Source organism: Erpetoichthys calabaricus, chromosome 7, assembly GCF_900747795.2.
Source record: "Erpetoichthys calabaricus chromosome 7, fErpCal1.3, whole genome shotgun sequence".
In the NCBI taxonomy this organism is placed as follows: domain Eukaryota; kingdom Metazoa; phylum Chordata; class Cladistia; order Polypteriformes; family Polypteridae; genus Erpetoichthys; species Erpetoichthys calabaricus.
This window is the reverse complement of record NC_041400.2, coordinates 13824645-13849772: the sequence shown is the minus strand read 5'-3', so window position 1 is coordinate 13849772 and position 25128 is coordinate 13824645. Positions and strand designations below refer to the sequence as shown.

General features: G+C 41.7%; 1 protein-coding gene across 1 annotated transcript in view; it reads right to left on the bottom strand.

Annotated features, from left to right (window-relative positions):
- The window catches only part of galt (galactose-1-phosphate uridylyltransferase), a 258052-nt gene that overhangs the window by 137553 nt on the left and 95371 nt on the right, over positions 1-25128 (bottom strand). The window contains exon 7 of the mRNA XM_051929826.1: positions 19277-19399. Coding sequence (XP_051785786.1) covers positions 19277-19399 — 123 coding nt within the window. The remainder of the gene's footprint in view (positions 1-19276; positions 19400-25128) is intronic.

Genomic DNA, 25128 nt, shown 5'->3' with positions numbered 1-25128 from the left:
TTAATCAGTCTTGAAGACTCAGATAGCATTTCCACAATTTATAAAAATATTTTAAAGTCCCTTCCTTTCAAAGATCCCAGGGTACAATGGGGAAAGGATCTTTCATTTAACATTTCAGAAAAGGAGTGGAAGGCAGTCATGCACAGAATACACTCGAGCTCCATATGCACAAAGCACTCAATTATTCAACTTAATTTTCTATTGAGTGCATTTATCTCGATTAAAACTATCCAAAATGTATCCAGGGCAAGATTCAACCTGTGAACGTTGAGATCTTGCTCCAGTGCCATTGGGCCCACATGTTTTGGGTGTGCACCAAATTATCATTGCTTTGGAAAAAAATCTTCGAATGCCTATCAGACAGCCTTGGTGTGACACAATCACTCCTAACCTATTGACTGCTGTGTAACTGCGGTGGGCTGCCAGATGGGCTTAAAGAGGGGAAGGACAAAGAAATCGTAATTGCTGAAACCTCACTACTAGCACATAGACTTATCTTGCTTAACGGGAAGAAACCCACCCCACCACTTTTAAGTCAGTGGGTAACTGATATCCCGTACTATCTGAAGTTGGAAGAAATCAAATTCTTACTCGGAGTATCTGTTCAAAACACTTTTAAATTATGGGATGACCTAATTAATAACATTGAAGAATAATCTCTATACAGTAATCCCTCGCTATATCGCGCTTCGCCTTTCGCGGCTTCACTCCATCGCAGATTTTATATGTAAGCATATTTAAATATATATTGTGGATTTTTTGCTGGTTTCGCGGATTTCTGCGGACAACAGGTCTTTTAATTTCTGGTACATGCTTCCTCAGTTGGTTTGCCCAGTTGATTTCATACAAGGGACGCTATTGGCAGATGGCTGAGAGGCTACCCAGCTTAGTTTTCTCTCTGTCTTGCGCTGACTTTCTCTGATCCTGACGTAGGAGGATTGAGCAGGGGGGCTGTTCGCACACCTAGATGATACGGACGCTCATCTAAAAATGCTGAAAGATTATCTTCATGTTGCTATCTTTTGTGCAGCTGCTTCCTGAAATGACATGCTGCACGGTGCTTCGCATACTTAAAAGCACGAAGGGCACGTATTGATTTTTGTTTGAAAAACAAACTCTGTCTCTCTCTCTCTCTCTCTCCCTGCTCCTGACGGAGGGGGTGTGAGCTGCCGCCTTCAACAGCTTTGTGCCGCGGTGCTTCGCATACTTAAAAGCCAAACAGCCCTATTGATTTGTTTGCTTTTCTCTATCTCTGTGACATGATCTGATCCTGACGCACACTCCTTTGAAGAGGAAGATATGTTTGCATTCTTTTAATTGTGAGACAGAACTGTCATCTCTGTCTTGTCATGGAGCACAGTTTAAACTTTTGAAAAAGAGACAAATGTTTGTTTGCAGTGTTTGAATAACGTTCCTGTCTCTCTACAACCTCCTGTGTTTCTGTGCAAATCTGTGACCCAAGCATGACAATATAAAAATAACCATATAAACATATGGTTTCTACTTCGCGGATTTTCTTATTTTGCGGGTGGCTCTGGAACGCAACCCCCGCAATGGAGGAGGGATTACTGTATTATAAAAGGAAATCTTGAGACAAGACTTTTTGCCAAGAGATTTTTGTCAAGGCCCACCCTCCTCTCAACCATTTTCAAACACGTCTATGATCCACTCATCTCACATTCATGTGAATGCTTTTGTCAGACACAGTTCCTGTGCTTTCAGGTCTTATACATTTTTACGTTTTCCTCATTTAAAGTCGTTTATGAAGTTTTTCTGGACAGTATTTTTAGACATACAATCTATTTGTTTCCTTCGATGTAGTCCTTTTCTGGAGAATAATTTTATATGTTTTAGATGACATGTTAACGACTAAGCAAAGAACAAAGGGCAACGCATCGAAAAGAGGTCCAAAAGTGTTGGAGAGAAAAGAATTCTAAAAAGAACAATAATAATCTAAGTGATAATTCATAAATTAAGGAAAGTAATAATCAGCCCAAACCAAGTAGAACTGAAAACCTAGCAGGTCCAAGCGGGGTTGGAAATAAAAGACAAAGAGTAGAAGACAAAGTAGAACGTCGTAAAGAGGTTCAAAAACATTGGCTGGATACACACGCAGAGCTGGTTAGAGATTATGAAAGTACGAAAATTCGAAAGTCGATAGTAAAGATTGTATTAGCACTAACAAATGGAAATTATTACTCAGTGAAATAACGGAACAATGAAAAGAGATATATATGGACATAGGTGATATGACAGAAGTATGTAGATATTGTTCGGCTTTAAAGTTTAAGTCGGAGACTTGTAGATTGTCTAATTCGTGTTGCCATCAGGGAAAAGTAGTGTTTCTTCCCAATGAAGGGGCGTATCCGCGAGAATTAAAAGATTTGTTGTTTGGTGAAAGTGAAATCCATAAACACTACAGTTAAAATATCTGAATCTACAATAATCTGTTTGCGTTCACAACATTCAATGCTCAAAACTTAGATTTACACGATTCAGGACCATACGCTCTGAGACTCTGTGGTCCAGCATCAATTAAAACTACTACAAGTTTAATTTAGAAGAAACCCCAATTTGGTCAGGTTTATATTTATGATCACAGAGAAGCGATGCAACATAGAATCGAAAAAGTTAAACGATCAGATGCATTAGAAATTCTACAGCCAATAATGGATACAAATCCATACGTTCAAAGGTATCGCACTTAACACGAAATTTTTCTGAAAAACTCGGACAAAGAAGTTTTCTTGGATTTCTATATGAATCTGAAAGATCACGGTGGCATTTATAATAAACCAACATGTGACTTATTGTCAGCGATAATAGTTTTGAAAGACGGAGATATCAAAGACAGAAGTTTAAAAAGTATTTGCGTATTAATTTCAAAGCCAAACAGAACGAAAATGTATAACTCAATGAATACATCTAACTCAACATGAAGCATAATTTTATTTCAATTTATTACGTGTTACTATTTTTAACTATCGTTAATTACTCACTGTAATGTAAAATAGTTCTATTATGCAAATGTAAAAGTTCTCATGAAAATAACAATCCGTTTAAATTGTACATTCTCTTACCCATACACAAGCAGCAGAGATGCGAAGTGGCCGGCACATATTGCCCGCCCGGGTGTTGGCATGTGAAGCGAGCAGAGGGGCAGAGCCTCATAGTCTTCTATATCAGGGAAAAGGATACTGTTCTTTACTTGCTGCTTTCAAAGATTTGCTTTGTTGGCTGACTCTCCTCTCTTTCTTTTGGGTGGGGGTTGAATTTTGGTTTTGTTAAATTTGATTTGATTGTATGGATTGTTTACTTTTAATTAAAATTAATAATAAAAAAAGAAGTAGCCGGAAAAGGGTGGAGTGCCCTCTCAGGGTTGGGAGTGAGATCCTGCCCCAAGTGGAGGAGTTCAAGTATCTAGGGGTCTTGTTCACGAGTGAGGGAAGAATGGAGCGTGAGATCGACAGGCGGATCGGTGCGGCGTCCGCAGTAATGCAGGCTCTGCATCGGTCTGTCGTGGTGATAAAGGAGCTGAGCCATAAGGCAAAGCTCTCAATTTACCAGTCGATCTATGTTCCTACCCTCACCTATGGTCATGAGCTATGGGTAGTGACCGAAAGAACGAGATCGCGAATACAAGCGGCTGAAATGAGTTTCCTCCGCAGGGTGTCTGGGCTCTCCCTTAAAGATAGGGTGAGAAGGTCAATCATCTGGGAGGGGCTCAGAGTAGAGCCGCTGCTCCTCCGCATCGAGAGGAGTCAGATGAGGTGGCTCGGGCATCTGATCAGGATGTCTCCTGGACGCCTCGCTGGTGAGGTGTTCCGGGCACGTCCAACCGGGAGGAGGCCCCAGGGAAGACCCAGGACATGCTGGAGGGACTATGTCTCCCGGCTTGCCTGGGAACGCCTTGGGATTCCCCCGGAAGAGCTAGAAGAAGTGGCCGGGGAGAGGGAAGTCTGGGCATCTCTGCTCAAGCTGCTGCCCCCGTGACCCGACCTCGGATAGCGGAAGAGGATGGATGGATGGATGGAAGTAGCATACAGAGACTGCTGCAATGATTGGAATTTTATGCAAGCATATTAGGAAACCAGATGAAGGTTGTGTGAGCAACAAAGAGATAGAATGTTCTAAGTGGTGATGAAAGAAAGTGGCGAGTGCAAGACTTGCCAGTTGTCATGTACACAGAAATTCTATAAATGGTGTGATAGACGGCCAGGGACCGTTCCCTGGGACAATTCCTTCCCCAGGACGCAAGAGGGCAGCCACGTAACTGGAAGGCTCAAACCTGTGGGGATCCATGGCCACTACCAGGGGGCGCCTGAAGGACTAAGGAGCCTTGGGCTGCAGCACTTCTGCCACACCAGGAAGTGCTGTCGAAACCAGGAAGCAGGTACACGCGGAGTGCTTTCGGGTGCCCATGCAGCACTTCCGCCAGACCAGGAAGTGCTGCAGGGAGATCATCAGGGAGCACCTGGAGCACATCCGGGTGCATTATAAAAGGGGCCGCCTCACTTTATTCAGAGAGCCGGAGTCGGGTGGAAGAGGACGGTGCTGCAAGGAGTGGAGTAGAGGTGGCAGAAGAAGGAAAGAAAAGGACTGTGAGTCTTTGGGCACTGTGTTTGTGCTGTGTTGTGTGTAGGAAAGGAGAACTATACCGTGTGTGTTGTGGACATCTGGTGTCGTGTCTATCTGTGTCCGGGTTATCTTTTACAATGTATAAGAGAAGAACTTAAGAAATATTTAGAAGGACAAGAACGTAGAGGAATGAGAGCTTTTTTTCGGTGTGTAAGCTGGTGAACCAATCAGAAGTAAATGTCAGATGCTGTGTAGCATCTCATAGGCAGCGTGGTGTGGTGGTTAAGGCTTTGGACTTCAAATCCCTGAGGTTGTGGGTTCAAATCCCCCTATTGACACTGTGTGACCCTCGGGAAGTCACTTGACCTGCCTGTTCTCCAAATAGATAACAACATTTAGGATACATTTCTTTTGGTTAAGTCACCTTGGATTAAGGCATCAGTCAAATAAGTAAATGTCAAATGTAAACTCAGTTGCCTATAAATATGGGATTCTGACATTTCTTTGGGACCATCCCCTTAACAGACTGCTGTGATGGGAAGCTCCGTCTTCATGAGGAGAAATTAAAGACGCGTTAACAAGCTTCCTCTTGTCTGATTTTTGAGTCAAAGGTGTTCATTATGGATGTGTATTTGGTGTGTTTTATGTGTTACTGTCCTCTAAGTCCAGAACCAGCTTCAGTGCATCCGAAACTAGTTCTCCGATCAGCTCACGGTATAAGAGGACTACTTCTGAACTAAACGTGAGGGTTCACGGCTGACCACTGACAATTCACCACAGCGCAAATCCTCAAAAATAAATCTTTCCACAGACAGTACATATGACAAAATGTTTTTATGAAGTTACTTTCACCATAAGTTTTATAGTTTCCAAGGTAGAATGTTCTCTTTATTTATCTGTTCAGATTTTACAGAGTATGATCTCATCTGTATTCCTACTGTTCAGTTAAACTAGTATGTCTCTCTGGCCCAGACTTTAGCATTTTATAAATAATAGCAACAAGAGATTCCTCCATGAACTGAATGCCCAAACAACCAAAAAAGAAATCTGCAGGGTCACAAAACGTTTTATGTATGGAGAAAACTGTACACACAAAAAAAAAACCAGCTCGTAAAAGTCTTCAGCTAAAAACACAAAGTGTATTAGTATTGACAGTTTCAAGGGCTTTCACTCCATTGAGGTTGCTACTTTGTTTTATCCCAGCTAACTGGTTGATCATATAAAACCCTGCTTTTTATCTTAACCATTTGTTTAAATAAATAGCGCTTTCTTTTTGTAAGTATTGATTGTCAGTGGCTGTTTTAGTTGTGTAAGAAATTAACATCACTTTGACAGAGGGTTCAGTCAGGACTGCAGGATGCATAAAGCCCAGGTTGAATGTCCCATATGTCCATGTGGCTACTATGTCCCATATTTATACAGGGTGCCCATCCTCTTCTCCCAGGATTCTATACTGCTGTCTATGTAGTGGACTGACTTACTGACCATCTGCAAATGGAAAAATCGCTTACCAAGGAGCAGTAAGGAAAGCCTCGTGTTCTGTTTCATGACCACTCATGTGACAAAGAAACTAAAGGGACAGAGTAGGGGACGACAGATGACAGAACTGGAGTCTCCCTGTCTGAAAGGTAGCAGCTGAGAGGCCAGTTAATTTAATCTTGGTCTCCTCATAGCCATTACATTTAGCAGCCGTGCTAGTGGATGGGCGACCCTTTAATTAGAAACTGAGATTCTGAAGCATCCCTTATTCATGCATGGTACCCAATGAAACTGGTCTGTTCCTCCAGGATTCTACACTGCTGTCAATGTAGTGGGCCAACTGAGCATCAGCCAATGGAAAATCGCTTACCACAGACCAGTAAGGAAAGCCCCATTTTCTGTTTCATGGCCACTCATTTGACAAAGAAACTAAAGGGACAGAGTAGGGGACGACAGAAGACAGAACTGAAGTCCCCCAGCTGAAAGGTAGCAGGTTGGTAGGCCAGTTAATTTAATCTTGGTCTCCTCTTAGCCATTACATTTAGCAACCAACCTAGTGGTTGGGTGACCCTTTAATTAGAAAATGAGGTTCTGATGCGTCCCATATTCAAGCATGCTGTCAATTGAAACTGGTCTGTTCCTCCAGGATTCTAGACATCTGTCAATGTAGTGGGCCGACTGACCATCAGCCAATGGAAAATCGATTACCACAGAGCAGTAAGGAAAGCCCCGTTTTCTGTTTCATGGCCACTCATTTGACAAAGAAACTAAAGGGACAGAGTAGGGGACGACAGATGACAGAACTGGAGTCCCCCTGTCTGAAAGGTAGCAGCTGAGAGGCCAGTTAATTTAATCATGGTCTCCTCTTAGCCATTACATTTAGCCAGTGACCTTGTGGTTGCCTGATCCTTCAATTAGAAACTGTAAAGACACCTGGGGCCTCAATGAGGGGTTTGATGTGTGTGTTCTAGAATAACGTCCTTGGGGATTTGTGTACAGTGTGTACAGTCATACGAAAAAGTTTGGAAACCCCTCTCAGCCTGCATAATAATTGACTCTACTTTCAACAAAAAAGATAACAGCGGTATGTCTTTCATTTCCTAGGAACATCTGAGTACTGCGGTGATTTCTGAACAAAGATTTTTAGTGACGCAGTATTTAGTTGTATGAAATTAAATCAAATGTGAAAAACTGGCTGTGCAGAAATGTGGGTCCCCTTGTAATTTTGCTGATTTGAATGGCTGTCACTGCTCAATGCTGATTACTTGGTTGGATGAGCTCATTAAGCCTTCATAGACAGGTGTGTCCCATCATGAGATATAAAGGTATTTAAGGTGGTCAATTACAAGTTGTGCTTCCTTCCCTTTGACTCTCCTCTGAAGAGGGACAGCATGGGATCCTCAAAGCAACTCTCAAAAGATCTGAAAACAAATATGGTTCAGTCTCATGGTTTAAGGAAAGGCTACAAAAAGCCATCTCAGAGGATTAAACTGTCAGTTTCAACTGTAAGGAATGGAATCAGGAAATGGAAGGCCACAGGCACAGTTGCTGTTAAACCCAGCAGGTCTGGCAGGCCAAGAAAAATACAGGAGCGGCATATGGACAGGATTGTGAGAATGGTTACAGACAATCCACAGATCACCTCCAAAGACCTGCAAGAACATCTGGCTGCAGATGGTGTATCTGTACATCGTTCTTCAAGTCAGTGCAATTTGCACAAAGAACATCTGTATGGCAGGGTGATGAGAAAGAAGCCCTTTCTGCACTCACGCCACAAACAGAGTCACTTGTTGTATGCAAATGCTCATTTAGACAAGCCAGATTCATTTTGGAACAAAGTGCTTTGGACTGATGAGACAAAAATTGAGTTATTTGGTCAGAACAAAAAGTGCTTTGCATGGCGGAAGAAGAACACCGCAATCCAAGAAAAACACCTGCTACCTACTGTCAAATTTGGTGGAGGTTCCATCATGCTGTGGGGCTGTGTGGCTAGTTCAGGGACTGGGGCCCTTGTTAAAGTCAAGGGTCAGATGAATTCAACCCAATATCAACAGATTCTTCAGGATAATGTTCAAGCATCAGTCACAAAGTTGAAGTTACACAGGGGTTAGATATTCCAACAAGACAATGACCCAAAACACAGTTCAAAATCTACAAAGGCATTCATGCAGAGGGAGAAGTACAATGTTGTGGAATGGCCGTCACAGTCCCCTGACTTGAATATTATCGAAAATCTATGGGATGATTTGAAGCAGGCTGTCCATGCTCAGCAGCCATCAAATTGAACTGAAGTGGAGAGATTTTGTATGAAGAATGGTCAACAATACCTCCATCCAGAATCCAGACACTCATCAAAGGCTATAGGAAGACAGCGTCTAGAGGCTGTTATATTAGCAAAAGGAGGCTCAACTAAGTATTGATGTCATATCTCTGTTGGGGTGCCCACATTTATGCACCTGTCTAATGTTGTTATGATGCATATTGCATATTTTCTGTTAATCCAATAAACTTAATGTCACTGCTGAAATACTACTGTTTCCATAAGGCATGTCATATATTAAAAGGAGGTTGCTACTTTGAAAGTTCAGCCAATGAGAAACAAAAATCCAAAGAATTAAGAGGGGTTCCCAAACTTTTTCATATGACTGTATTCAGTATTCAGACCTCTTCACTTTTTGCACATTTTGCTATGTCGCAGAACAATAAGTAATTTACAGATTTATTCAAAATAAACTGATACATCACATTGACAACAAGTATTCAGACCCTTTACTCAGTACTCCATTGAAGCTTCTTTGGCAGCAATTAGAGAATGACACTCACTATGGCAAGTTCAGCAAATGTGGAACCCCACAGCGGAGCATCCATTTTGGTTTGACCTTGGTGTCAAACAGACTAAGGACGGGGTGCTGTGCTGTGTGTGTTTAAATTACGCATAAGTCATCACAAACATGTTGTATTGCATCAGCTTCTCTCTGTTACTGCGTAAAATTTTAAATTGCCTTTACTTTTTGATTTACTCTCATTAAATGAGTATGTTGCAAATGTTAAAGAGAACAAAGTGTTGTCTACAGAAAAAAAATATATATACAAATTTACAAGAAGAATGCAAAAACTACACACAAGCAATGCCCAAGAGAGAATTCAAACCTAAGACACTGGCGTGGTGTTGCAGCATCAGTATGCACTGCACCAATGTTTTACTGAAAACTTTAATTCAAAGTGACTTGCAAATCACAAGTACAATCATGCTTTTGTTTCACCAACTACTTAAAAACTTAAAAACCAAAGAGTGTATCTGTTTGCTTTGTGGAGTTTTGCACCCTGGGCACAGACAGACGGATTCAGAATGTCCCCAAAATACACATGTTTTATTTTCCTTTTCCTGTGATACACAAATTTAAACACAAATCTCCTCAGTACCTCAGTCCTTATCTTTTTGTCTCTCTTTTTTTTTCTTTTCTTCGCCGCCTCCACTCCTCTCCTGCAAGCTCCATCCTCTTCCACCTGACTCCGGCTCCCCTTGTGGAGTGAGGCGGCCCCTTTTATACCACACCCGGATGTACTCCTCAATTACAGTGCATCCGGAAAGTATTCACAGCGCATCACTTTTTCAACATTTTGTTATGTTACAGCCTTATTCCAAAATGGATTAAATTCATTTTTTTCCTCAGAATTCTACACACAACACCCCATAATGACAACGTGAAAAAAGTTTACTTGAGATTTTTGCAAATTTATTAAAAATAAAAACATTGAGAAAGCACATGTACATAAGTATTCACAGCCTTTGCCATGAAGCTCAAAATTGAGCTCAGGTGCATCCTGTTTCCCCTGATCATCCTTGAGATGTTTCTGCAGCTTCATTGGAGTCCACCTGTGGTAAATTCAGTTGATTGGACATGATTTGGAAAGGCACACACCTGTCTATATAAGGTCCCACAGTTGACAGTTCATGTCAGAGCACAACTCAAGCATGAAGTCAAAAGAATTGTCTGTAGACCTCCAAGACAGGATTGCCTCGAGGCACAAATCTGGGGAAGGTTACAGAAAAATTTCTGCTGCTTTGAAGGTCCCAATGAGCACAGTGGCCTCCATCATCCGTAAGTGGAAGAAGTTTGAAACCACCAGGACTCTTCCTAGAGCTGGCCGGCCATCTAAACTGAGCGATCGGGGGAGAAGGGCCTTAGTCAGGGAGGTGACCAAGAACCTGATGGTCACTCTGTCAGAGCTCCAGAGGTCCTCTGTGGAGAGAGGAGAACCTTCCAGAAGGATAACCATCTCTCCAGCAATCCACCAATCAGGCCTGTATAGTAGAGTGGCCAGACGGAAGACACTCCTTAGTAAAAGGCACATGGCAGCCCGCCTGGAGTTTGCCAAAAGCCACCTGAAGGAGTCTCAGACCATGAGAAAGAAAATTCTCTGGTCTGATAAGACAAAGATTGAACTCTTTGGTGTGAATGTCAGGCGTCACGTTTGGAGGAAACCAGGCACCGCTCATCACCAGGCCAATACCATCCCTACAGTGAAGCATGGTGGTGGCAGCATCATGTTGTGGGGAATGTTTTTCAGCGGCAGGAACTGGGAGACTAGTCAGGATAAAGGGAAAGATGACTGCAGCAATGTACAGAGACATCCTGGATGAAAACTTGCTCCAGAGCGCTCTTGACCTCAGACTGGGGCGACAGTTCATCTTTCAGCAGGACGACGACCCTAAGCACACAGCCAAGATATCAAAGAAGTGGCTTCAGGACAAGTCTGTGAATGTCCTTGAGTGGCCCAGCCAGAGCCCAGACTTGAATCTGATTGAACATCTCTGGAGAGATCTTAAAATGGCTGTGCACCGACGCTTCCCATCCAACCTGATGGAGCTTGAGAGGTGCTGCAAAGAGGAATGGGCGAAACTGGCCAAGGATAGGTGTGCCAAGCTTGTGGCATCATATTCAAAAAGACTTGAGGCTGTAATTGCTGCCAAAGGGGCATCGACAAAGTATTGAGCAAAGGCTGTGAATACTTATGTACATGTGATTTCTCAGTTTTTTTATTTTTAATAAATTTGCAAAAACCTCAAGTAAACTTTTTTCACATTGTCATTATGGGGTGTTGTGTGTAGAATTCTGAGGAAAAAAATGAATTTAATCCATTTTGGGATAAGGCTGTAACATAACAAAATGTGGAAAAAGTGATGCGCTGTGAATACTTTCCGGATGCACTGCATGTCCCGGCAGCACTTCTGGGTGTAACGGAAGTGCTACGTTTTAAACCCTGCTTCTCTTCTGGCTGCACTTCCGGTTGAGGTGGAAGTGCTGCAGACCTCGGCTCCAGAATTATCCCAGCAGCACCTGGTGGTGGCCATGTAACCAAACAGGCTTGAGTGTTACAGCCCCATGCTCGTGCCCCTGATGTAACCCAGGGTGGCTGTCCTTTCATGTCCCAGGGAATCGCTTGCCCTTTTCTTGGTCCCATGCTTTCCCAGGCTTCATGACAGGGCACGATCCCCGGCCATCCATCACATCTTGCAAGTGCTCAAAAGAATGAGCAGGCATCCTGGGCCAGGATGGTAGGTGATTTCCAGCCCAGAATGGAGGCCAAGATGGAGGGACAGATGATACATTATCAAACTGCCTTACCTTAACCTGTCTTGTCTCTATTTGTTTCATTTCATTTCTTTCGGTCTTGTTATTAGATGCAACTGAGAAGGTAAAGTTCATGTTTTCTTGTGTAAACACAACTAAATAAAGCAACCTTGAACCTTGAGCTAGCTGGCTGGCTGGACAAGGAAACATCTTCATGCCTGGCTGGCATGACATATCGAATGGACCAGCGGAAGCCATTACAAGCCGAGTGCAGTTCCATCCCCCATATGGCAGGTGGCAGTAGTCCACTTAAGGAATCCCAGTTTGGACACTCACAGGGATGCCTGGGCGTTGGAGCCCAGAAGTGCAAATCTGTCAAGGTCCCTGAGTGCCAGTAAAGGGCGCTGTCAGGAGAGGACCTCCCTGCTTTCCATATGACCTGGAAGTACTTCCAAAATGACAACACTTGGAAGTATTCCCAGTTCCGGCTTCACATCAGACAGTCAAAGTCGGGAGGCAGCAAGCGAAACTCAACTGAAGGCAGAAGGTGGAAGGAGGAAGAAATTCACTTGTTTGGAGTGTTTTGGCTGGCATTTGTATCTGATAGTGTTGGTGAAAAATAAAAAATATTTTATTTGAACCCAGACTTGTGTGAGGTAGCATTGCGTCTAAGGTTTGGGGCTCAGTGGCGCCCCCTTTGGTCACACCATATTTTAGTAACATGAGTGCTGGCACCCTGACAGAGAGTCAGTGGTAGAGCTGAAATGGCAGCCTTAGAGTCGGCAGTCCACCACCTCAACCATTACGCCACATTGACTGTTAGCTACACATTACATTTAAAAAGAAGCAACTCGTAAAAATTAAAATTAAGAAGGTAACATTTCAATCTAATACAAGTCAACTATGGTCTGAGCATTCAGTCTGCATTCATTTATTTCCACAAACTTTGGAGCCAACATAAAGCAAAGCACTTGTGTTGCTGAGGAATGTACTTGTTTCAGATGTTCTTCAGTGAAGCACGATTCCTTTTACAGAGAACCTGCCTGTGGTATTTCCTCAAGTTACCATTTAAACAGCTTGCTATCCAAAGGCTTTTGTTCCAATGTGAATTCCATAGTAATCCGTGGGAACTTGGCCGCTAAAGCAAATTCTACATTTCTATCTGTATTTACTGAACAGCGGGAGACCACTGGCCTTGACAATACTGGATAAGAAATCATACAGAGTGTAAAAGATTTATACACCCGGAACCCCAAGTCGTAAGGCATAGCTTTTAGGCTCTGATATCAAAAAGATTTTACTTATCTGTTCCACAGTAGGCACAAAATCACAGTGTATCAAAGTATAAATGGAGCTTGTAAACAATTCTAGCAATGGGCTCTAAGGAAAAAAAAAATGCTTTGTTTGTTCTATTTCAGATATTCCAGAGATAACTGATCCTCCTATACTGCACCTGCCATACTGCAGATAACTATGCAGAAAGCAGCAAGTAAAGACATTCAGCATGAGGGATATCAAGATGTAATATTATGCCAGGGGTTGCCTTCTTGCTGGAAAACAAATCTTCTCCCAGGGCGCAGCTTTCGTGTGTACTGCATCAGATCTTCCTCCAAGGTGTCCCCATATTTAGCTGCATGTATTTTATCCCGAGAAGCTTGCCAGGGCTAACTGCAGAGAAACAGCTACCCAGCGTGATGCTGCCAACACCAAGCTTCCTGGCAGGGATTGTGTGTTTTTGAAAATGTGCAGTGTTCAGATATGGTGGTTAGTCTGCTGGTCAAAAAGCTCAATTTTGGTCTCCTCAGGCCATACAGCCTTCTTGGAGTTGACTTTATAGTCTTCAATGTGCATTCTGGGAAACTCTACTGGAGAGGTCTCGTGCCATTTTTCACTCTGCTTCTGTCCTATTAAGCTGTGACTAGTGAAGCACCCAGGCACCAGTTGTTGTCTGCACAGTCTGTTCAGTCTCTGTTCAGAGCTTGTGACTCCTTTGGAGTTTCCATAGGTCTTGTGGAGGCCTTCTTCATTAGTCTTCTGCTTGCATGATCGCTCAGTGCTTTGCTCTAGGCAGATTTACAGTGGTGCCACACTTTTAATCCAGGCCTTTAATGACCTCTTGGGCATAGTCATCAGCAGTGTGTCTGTTTGTGCAGAGAGGTGGAGTAGTCTCTGGTGACTCTTCCTATGAAGTCAGTAGACAGATTGGGAGAGCAATGGTGGGGGGTCGTGAGGTCGCTGAAAAGGGGTGTGTGTCACTCCGGTATCTCTGCAAAAGGACAAAGGTCCAAGTCTTTAGAGTCCTGGGGCCTCATGTATAAACGGTGCGTACACACAAAAATGTTACGTCCGAACGTTTCCACGTTCAAATCGCGATGTATAAAACCTTAACTTGGCGTAAAGTCACGCACATTTCCACGGTACCTCATACCCTGGCGTACGCAAGTTCTCTGCTCGGTTTTGCAGACTGGCGGCACCCAGCGTCAAAGCAGTGCTACTCTTCCTGTGTGGTTACCCTTTCTTTCTTAGATCCACATTCCTGACGCGGCTGTATAAATACACTGAAACTAACTGCATATTGTTTATTAGTGTAATGCATCGGATTTTAATTAACCTTTAACAATATAATGGTCCAGGAAATAGCCATAGTATTCCAAATACCATAACTGCTTTAGCGTTGTTACTCTCACTGCACCTTCTTTTTCTTCTTTCAGCTGCTCCCATTAAGGGTTGCCACAGGGGATCATCTTTTTCCATATTACTCTCACTGCACCACTCGGAGTATTTATATCACTGTATCTGAGTGGGGAATCACAGCAGCAGCTGATCGGAAAAAGAATTATCGGGATATAGCATCAAGCATACACTGCCTCAGCCACGGCAAAACGCTTCAGAGCCTTTCCTGTACAGACCTCGTGGTTCAGAAACAGTTTCATCCCAAGAACTTTAAACGCACTCAATCAGTCCATCAAGTGCACCTTGTAGAACGCTTTGTACTTATAAGTACAATTACCTCGCTGTAAACCTGCGATACAGTTATAATATTGCACAACCTGCGCCACTTTATAATGCACGTATTTACATATGATGACGGTTTAATTTTTAAGATGAAATGCAGCAAAATATGTTGATTATACTATACAGATAAAACTTTAACTTCATTTAAATAATCTATATTGTTAATAATCAAACATGTGAGGACACGGTGCCGCAGCGCTGGCTAGTTCACGGATTATTCTATACCTCGTGCTTTATTCTTGCTGGGCTGGCGTGACACTGGTAGGATAGATAAAATAATTAAACACGTACTACGAAGATATTTCAATGTTCCATAAACGTTTTGAAGAATCGTCGTTCTAAGCTTACAGATGGCTTAACGTCTATTACTGAGCTGATTGTGTGGCGATTGGGTATTTGGAGAAAGAAAAGTAAGGACAAGAATTGGAGGTTAGTATGTTTGAAAGAGACAGGACTGCTGCGATAAATTATTTCATTGATGGTCGCGCATGGCGCAGCAAGCATCTTGCGTGAGACATGAACAAGCACTGCACGACTGTGTTCCCATGTTTAATATCATGAAAAAGATATGCCGTATACATCTCAGTATTTTAATTATTCAGAGAGCTGTAATATTACGAATGTAATGGATTCTGTGTCCTGTCTGAGAAAGAGAAAGCCCGTTTAAGAAGCAGGTAGTGATTCACACATGTGGAGTACATAGAAGATCAAATACAGAACAAAGCATTTAACGTGCTACTTTAGTTATGATGGGGTTTGAGAAACTAGTAAAATAAACGTTTTTAAGATGAAGTTTATGATGTTCTACTTTAATGACAAAATAAACTACGTGATTAAAGTGGAAATTTTGAGATTAAAGTTGACATTTCGTGTTTTTTTCCCCACTGTGTGCCTATTTTTTTTGTCTGTACCCTAATAAGCTTTCATATGACACTCAGACGGTGGGCTACGACTCGCCTTTTCATGGCAACTTTGATATGTGACATCTTTTTTATTTCAGCACTGTGCGACTTTGTGAACTTGAGCTTTCGAGTTTCTTCGACACTCTGTCACTCGATCAACTTCCTTTTGTTGATTATACCACTGTTTAAACCAACAAATAGTACGTTTTTCCTTTGCCTCCACTTGGTATTCGCTGAAATTCTTATACTTTCCCACGTGCTTTTCCCATTGTCTTTTCACAGAAGGCAGAGCTTAAGGGAAATTTATATTGATTTGCATATTCAAAGAGGCGAAATTCTGGGAGGAGTTGGGACGGGACAGCAGGCACGTGCACATGCGTTACTTTTCACGCTGATCGGGATTTATGTAACAGAAGAACGTGGAAGTTGGCGAACACACAGATTCCTGCATCTGGATTTTTTTGTGCGTAAGTACATTTCCGCTTTTGTGCTTACGTCATCTTATAGTGCGAATTCTACGCACGGCGTTATGCATGAGGCCCCTGGTGCTTCCTGTTTTGGTATATGGTTGTGAGACATGGACACTATCCAATGACCTGAGATAAGGACTGGACTCCTTAGATAGATAGATAGATAGATAGATAGATAGATAGATAGATAGATAGATAGATAGATAGATAGATAGATAGATAGATAGATAGATAGATAGATAGATAGATAGATAGATAGATAGATAGATAGATAGATAGATAGATAGATAGATAGATAGATAGATAGATAGATAGATAGATAGATAGATAGATAGATAGATAGATAGATAACAACAATGACGTGTCTGAACTCTCTGGGCAAGTAATAGGGGTGCAAACGTATGGCCAGCAGTTCCATGTCCCTACAGCAAGTGGAGATTTTGACGTTTACATGTCCAGAGTTACACCACCTTGTATTGACATAGAGAGGTAGACCTCCTCCTTTGTGCTTCCCACAGGTACTTGCGTCTCTGTCCGCTCTAACTGTGGTAAACCCAGGTAGCTCCACATTAGCATCTGGGATGGTGGTAGTTAGCCACGTTTCGCAAAAGCACAACAAACTGCACTCTCTGTAGGTTCTGATATTTTTCACAAGCGCAGCCAGTTCCTCGATCTTATTTGGTTGTGAGTTCACATTTCCCAAGATCACAGAAGGCACCGAAGGCTTAAAACGCCACTTTCTCGCAAGCCGCTTACACAGTACTGTGTCTCTTTGGAGAATCCTTGGATACTGCTGATTTGACTTTGTGTTGCTCATGGAGTCCTGAATGAGGCACATTACCTGCACTGTGAGGGAGCATGAGTTACAGCACTACAACCATGTGGAGCGATTCTCCGAGGGTGAGCCGCCTCGCAGGATCTTCATTGCTGAGGACCCGAGTGGCTGGACCAGGCCAAGGGGACACTCATGTTAAACCTGGCCACGGCAGATAGATGGTCATTTCCAGAGGGTGGGACTGGACTGTGTGTCTGCCTCCGGGGTTACCAAACAGTATTCCGAGCTGTTTCATTGTGTGATGGGTGTGGCAACACACTGTAGCAGTGCATGCTCCCCAACCCTGACTCGACCTGACCTGATCTCTTCCACAAATCTTAAAGAACACAGCACGTTCAGACTGAAATACTGCCTGTTATAATGGTAGTCACCAAAGCTACTGAAAGGATTTATGCATGGGATAGAAAAATGGAATCATTATAAAACAGTTAAGCTAATGATTAAGTAAGTAAGTACATACATATTTCACTACCATAGCAGTAGCAGGTGGAGGCATTTTAATTTGGTGAAGCTCATACAAATAGAACATCAATATAAACATGCAACATATGGACAAAGATAATCATCAGGACACTACAGTCCATGACCATCTAGTTTGGTACAAATACAGCAGTGGCCAAAAGTTTTGAGAATGACACAAATATTAATTTTTACAAAGTTTGCTGCCTCAGCTTTTATGATGGCCATTTGCATCTACTCCAGAATGTTATGAAGAGTGATCAGATTAACTGCAATTAATTGCAAAGTCCCTCTTTGCCATGACAATGAACTTCATCCAAAAAAATCCATTTCTACTGCATGTCAGCCCTGCCACAAAATGACCTGCTAACGTCATTTCAGTGATCCTCTTGTTAACACAGATGAGAGTGTCAACGAGGACAAGGCTGGAGATCAATCTGTCATGATGATTGAGTTACAATCGAGAGGTTCAGTTGTTGTGAAGAAGGCTTCAGGGCACCCAAGAAAGTCCAGCAAGCACTGGGACCATCTCCTAAAGCCGATTCATGGCTCGGGATCGGGGCACCACCAGGGCAGAGCTTGCTCAGGAATGGCAGCAGGTAGCTGGGAGTCCATCTGCACGCACAGTGAGGGAGGCAAAGACTTTTGGAGGATGACCTGATGTCAAGAAGGGCAGCAAAGAAGCCAAGAAAAACATCAGGGACAGACTGATATTCTGCAAAAGGTACAGGGATTGGACTGCTGGGGGAAAGTCATTGTCTCTGATGAATCCCTTTTCTGATTGTTTGGGTCATCCGGAAAAAAAGACAAGGTGAGCAGCACTACCATCAGTCCTGTGTCACGCCAACCGTAAAGCATCCTGAGACCATTCATGTCACGTGAGGTTCCTTCTCCGCCAAGGCAGTGAACTCACTCACAATTTTGCATAAGGACACAGCCATGAATAAAGAATGGGACCAAAACATCCTCCGAGAGCAACTTCTCCCAACCATCCAAGAACAGTTTGGTGACCAACAATACCTTTTCCAGCATGATGGAGCACCGGGCCATAAGGCAAAAGTGAGAACTAAGTGGCTCAGGGAACAAAACATCAATATTTGGGGTCCATGGCCAGGAAACTCCACAGACTGTAATCCCATTGAGAACTTGTGGTCAATCCTCAAACAATAACCCACCAATTCTGACAAACTCCAAGCACAGATGATGCAAGAATGGGCTGCCATCAGTCAGGATTGGGCCCAGAAGTTGATTGCCAGACTGCCATGGTGAATTGTAGAGGTCTTGAAAAAGAAAGAAGGGCCAACACTGCAAATATGGACTCTTTGCATAAACTTCATGTAATTGGCAATATAAGCCTTTGAAACTTATGAAATGCTTGCAATTCTACTTCAGTATACCAGAGAAACATCTGACAAAAAGATCTAAAAACACAGAAGCAGCAAACTTTGTGAAAACCAATACTTGGGTCATTCTCAAAACTTTTGGCCACGACTGTATATTTAAAACATACTCATCAAATTATGGACAATGACTGTATGTTAAACTCACACATCTCAAAGCTTGTAGATGATTACAAAATCAGGTACTTGGATTCAAAATGACAGTAGATGTTCTAGTAGTGCATGTGTCTGACTTGAAAGATGGTTTGCTGAGAAATCCGTAAACTTAGTGGCACTCCTGAAATTAGGTTAAATGAGGTTTGTGGCCCTGATATGATAACTTCAGTGGAAAACTGCCGCTGGGGAGTTAATTACAGTCACCTTGTACCTGCTGTATGATTAGCTGCTATGCTGGGAAAATTACATGGCTTAGTGGCTGCTTAATGTCACAGCAAGACATAAGCTGCTGTAAAGAGTTTAATCTTTTAAAAGTGACCATGTCTCTAAAAAAACCCAGCCATGAGTTCATTTCAACCTCTCACTGATATCTGCAGTAGAAGAAAAGATAATTGAAAGTACAAACCTTTCTCTGAGATTCTTGGTTGGCATAATCCAGCAACATTGGTATGCCATTCTTTTTGTAATAGTCTCGCTGGCATCGATCGGCTAAACTTGGCTCATTGGGAAGGAAATTACTGGCCCAAACCTGCAAAATAAAAATGTACAGGTTGACATTCAAAAATCCGGCAACCTCCGGACCTGAGGAGTGCCAGATTTTTGAAAATGTCAGATTTTGGATGGTTATATACTGTATAGTATGCTGTATATATTTAACAGAAATCTGTACAGTCGTTTAAAGAAAGAAAATTAAACACTAAATGAAAAGCAAATAAAACTTTAATGTTCACCAACTAAACAAAACAGTTCTACAGAATTTTAGTTAGCCCTAGCATCAGGAACAAAACATTTTTGAAACCAATCCAATGTAATATCAGTGGTAACCCACCCCTTCTTGTTGGCACGGTATTGGACAGGAAACTGTGTCATATTCTTGAAGGCCCTCGGATGTAAACTTTTCCCGATAATGTGCACCTTACATCTATGGGTACCCGTAGCATTAGAGCAGCACATTACCGTGACGCGATCCTTCGAGGCTTTAAACCCCGATGGAGAGTTTGTTAGAGTTCTTTTTGGCGTACATCTCCAAAACAAGGCAGTCTCGTCAGCATTGTACACTTGTGCAGGACTTAAATATTCATCACTAACTAACTTTGCAAATTCATCCACATATGCCGTAGCCGCATCTTTGTCTGGTGAATGTTTTTCCTCACACACCGCACGAAACTGTAAGCCATGTCGCGACTTGAAACGATACAGCCAACCTTCTGAATATTCACACTTGTGTTGCAATTCCAGCTCTTCATGAACCATTTTGACTTGTTCCTTTAATAAATCACCAGAAATTTCCACACCTTCACTTACATGAAGATTAAACCAGGTTATGAGAACTTGGTCCAGTTCCAAACTTTTTCCCTCCGACATTGACTTCCTTACAAATATCTGCTTTTTTGATCCACCATCATAAAAGAACTTTAACAGTTTTTCTTTCTGTTTTTTAATATTATACACTGTTATATAATATTGAAACAATCTGGGACAAGCCCAGATTTCATCCCCCCTGACATGAATAATTTAGGTACTGCTTCTCTATTAACCAACCAAAATTGGTACCTGGGGGTTTTCTGGGTTGCAGATTACGACTGTGAAATAATTTTTTTGAAATTCAAGATGGTGGATGAAACATGGTGGACCAAAATGTTTCCACATTAAATATGTAGGTACTGTATCGGGAATCAATATTTATTTTTTATTAGAAGTGACAATTTTAACTGTCAATTCTTGCATTTATTTTACACATTTCTAGGATTTTAAGCAACTGCAAAATTTGCCATCTATAAACAAGGCTCAAGGACAGTCACTCAGGGTGGCAGGCATCAACTTGGAAAGTCAACGATTGTCCCATAGTCAAATACTGTATTTGTTGCTTGTTCTGGAGTGGCCACACCAAAACATTTATATATTTCTGCACTGGGGGAAAACCAAAAATATTGTATATCACAAAGCATTAGATTAATTAATTAGCCATATTGCAATCATACATGTACAGTCAACCCTTGATATACGACCGGCCTGACATGCGAACAACTTGATTTACAACCCAAATTTTTGTTTTGATTTACGACCAACATCTTGCGTTACGACCCGAATGCGGTCACGTGTATCCGCTTGCGCGATTGTAAACAAACAGCCGAGAGCGTTTGTAAGCGTCAGTTGGAGCCCAGATACATGTGTTTGTGGACGTAATTTCGGTCAGTGCAGTGATTTATATAATTTATTTCGATAATTGCTAAGGAAGGAAGAGAAGGTAACGAAGGTAAAGAAAGCGATCACAATCGAAGCGAAGAAGGAAATTATGCGGAAATATGAGAGTGGTGTTTGTGTGACTGATCTCGCTAATATGTACAGCATGTCGAAATCCACCATCTTGACAATTTTACAAAGAAAAGATTTGTATAAGGAGGCTCCTTCCAAACAATAACCACCTTCCATTTCATTATCCTCCTCCTCCCAAAGATGTCAAATTAAATGGTGAGTACAGTATGAAATTGTTGTTTCCGGTAGGCTAGGCACTTTTTATAACTTTTTGGTTAGTACATTAGAAAAATTATTGGTGTTTTGGTAAATTATGCACATTATACAACCCTTTTTTATTATGAAAAGGTTAAGTAAGTGTTGCTGTGGGAGGTTCAGAACGCATTATGGGTATTTCCATTATTTCTTATGGGAAAAATAGTCTTGACTTACAACCAACTTGAGTTACAACCAGCCCTCGCGAACAAATTGAGTTCGTAAGTCAAGGGTCCACTGTATAGAAGAACAAAATGATACACTAGATGAATTCATAAACTAAAAATCGCTGAATTAATTTGAAAATGTTATTGTTTTATTTTCACATTTCCACAAATGCTGATATTCTAGATACAAGAAGCCCAGGAAGTTTAAGTTAGTCCTTTATAATTATAGGGTATTCGCTGTTTTCCCATGGCTACACCCATGTAGTAGTGAAACCGAACAAACTTTAAAAATCAAAATGTAATGCAGTTGTATTAAGAAGAATTTATATTAACCGGTTTTGTATCCGAGGGTCTCTTGATGTACAATATTTTTGGTTTTGCTATCAGGGGTGAGATTTCTTTGACAAAAATGTAAAAAGTTGGCAAAGTATAGGTAGGTACGCTGCAATGTGAAACATTGCCACTGTATCTGATCATGTTCAGCTTTGATGGGACAGTGTCCCCGATGTGGGGAGAAGAGAACGTGGCTGTGATATCTCTGCCAATGAGCAGGTACTCTTCTAAAACACACGTAGCTGTGATCTCTCTCTCAAAAACCTCAAATGTTACTCCTTAACAATCTCTAGATGATAATGTCTGCTGAACAAACAGGTATCGATAGCTAAGCGGAGGTAAAGTATGCTCCAACACGTGGTGAGAGGTAGAGCGACTCGAACAGAGGCTGGCACATGAGTGAGGAGGGCCCAGCCTGGCTCCCTACTCCTGAGGTCCCGACTCCCCCTCCCCTTGACCTGCTGCATGTCTTTCAGATTTGTGCAAATAAATTGGTGCCACAACCGAACTATAATACTTAGCGTGATGAGAGAAGCTGCAAAATCAACTAGAATATTCAAGCAAATTATAGAAAATAAACCCGATCTAAATCCATTAAGTAGTTCTCTCATGAAAAGCGGACAGACATACGGATGTTGGATTTTATATTATATTATATATATATATATATATATATATATATATATATATATATATAGAGAGAGAGAGAGAGAGAGAGAGAGAGAGAGAATGTCACTTCATGGTGGAATTAAGAGTTTGTTAAGCTTATGTTTTGATATCATTGTCTATCTTTTTACGCTAAATTAATTGATATATGGTGTGATACCTCTAAAAATAAGATTCCCTATTAATATCAAACTGTTAAAGATTAAACTATTCAGATCACTAGTGGGATTATATCAAGGATCAGCTCTAAGCCCTCTCCTGTTTGCAGTGATGAAGAACAGGTTGACAGATGAGGTCAGACAGAAGTTTCCATGGACTGTGATGTTCACGGACAACATTGTAATCTGCAGTGAAAGTAGACAGCAGATTGAGACGAACATGGAGAGGTGGAGGTCCACACTGGAGAGGTGGGGAATGAGAGTCAGTAGGAGTAAGATGGTGTACATGTGAGTTAATGAGAGGGAAGGTGGTGGCCGGGTGACTGCAAGGAGCAGAGGTGATGAAGGTAGACAAATTTAAATACTTGGTTTTAACAGTATAGAGCAGGGGTCCTCAATCACAGTCCTGGAGGGCCACAGTGGCTGCAGGTTTTTGCTCCAACCCAGTGGCCTAATAAGAAGCCCTTATTGCTCAAGTTACACTTCTGCTTCACATTAGTCGTCTTGCTCGTTAAGATTTTGAACCCTTATGGCTTATTTTAGTCTTAAGCAGCTGTATTCTTGGTTTTTAATTGTTCCTAATTAATAATAAATTGCAAATGACAAAAGAGAGCAGCATTTCTCCATTTAGCTTGTTACCATTTGCACCTTTGTGTGTATTTATCATGCACTATTGGGTTTAATTAAGTACTTGGAAGGAAAGTGAAGAGAAAAATGTGAAGGACTGAGAATTACTCCTCCATTTTAGCCTTCAAATCATTTGGATGATATCCTTAGAAAGGGGAAGAACATCCAGGATATGAGAATGATGAGACATAGCAGATTTAAAGCACTAACAAGCCATGAAATTAAATTATTGGCAAGAATTGCTTTCTAATTAAGCAACCAGTTTAGAACAAAAACCTGCAGCCACTGTGGCCCTCCAAGAATGTGACTGAGGACCCCTGGTTTAAAGCAACGAAGAGTGTGGCGGTGAGATGAAGAAGAAAGTACAGGGTGGGCTGGAGTGGAGAAGAGTGACAGGAGTGATTTGTGATAGAAGAGTACTTGAAGGAGTTATAAGGAAGGGTCTATAAAATGGTAGTGAGACCAGCTATGTTGTATAATTTGGAGACAGTGGCACTGACAAAAAGACACGAGGCAGAGCTGGAAGTGGCGGAGTTGAAGATGCTATGATTTTCGCTCAGAGTAATGAGAGTAGGCAGGATTAGGAATGAGGATATTAGAGGAACAACACGGGTACAACAATTTTGTGACCAACCGAGAGAGGCCAGGTTGAGATGATTTGGGCAAGTGCAGAGGAGAGATGAGGGGTACATCAGGAAAAGAATGTTGAGGATGGAACTGCCAGGCAAGAGGAGAAGAGGAAGACCAAAGAGGAGATTAATGGATGTGGTGAGAGAGGACACGACGGCAGTCGTTGTGGCAGAAAATGTTATAAAAGACACAAGGAGACAGATGATCTGCTAAGGTGACACCTAATGGAAGCAGCTGGAAGAAGAAGAAGAATCCTGTAAGCTGCAATTATAACATACTATTGATGTTTCTACAATTGTTTCGTTCATCTCACACTATATACCAGTGGGTCTCAAATGTGCTTCTAGGAGATCTCCATGGCATTTTGCTCTCTTTATCAATGTTCAAACTTTTTATTTCAGCATCTTTATTAAATTAGATGGCTAAGACTTTATCTCTGGTGACAAAGCCTGGAAAACATTAGTGTGCTCTTTATTTTAGAATAAAATGTCACCAAGGGGTGTTGGGTTGTCATATTTTGTGACACAATGGAGTGTATTGCTCACTTAATTTTATTGCAGCTACTGTTGATTTGATTTTGTTCAGCTTAATTCAATTGCGGAAGACTTATGTTCACACTTTCTTGTTTTGGAGTATTTTTAAAGCAGCCTGTGAGCAATAAGCACAGGTATTGTATTTGTGAGAGGTCATCATTAAAAGGATGTCTTCAAAAATGTTGAATATATTTGGATGAAATATTAAAATGCTGTGTACAACACTGCCATACACAAAAAAGTTGTCATTATTGGGCATTTATCATATGATAGTGTGAATCCTACCCTGACAAAGATATCTACAACACAAAGGAAAAGAACAACCAATTATTATGGAGCAGATTGGAACAAAAAGAAGCAGCGTTCTGCTAAGTATTCAGAAATAACTGCAGCATCCTAACTAACTTAACAAAACCACTTCTCCAATCTAACATTTGTTGTGGCTTGAAGTGTTCAACTGTAACTTCGATATCTTGTAAAATAACTCATGGAAGCCCAGAAAAGCACAGAGGTTCATGTGAGGCCATTAAATCTATCATATATTAGCTGGGAAACTAAAGGAAAATTTTCTCACATTTGATACTTTCAGATACGATACCGATCAGTTAAAAAGATAAGGTGTTCCTCACTATG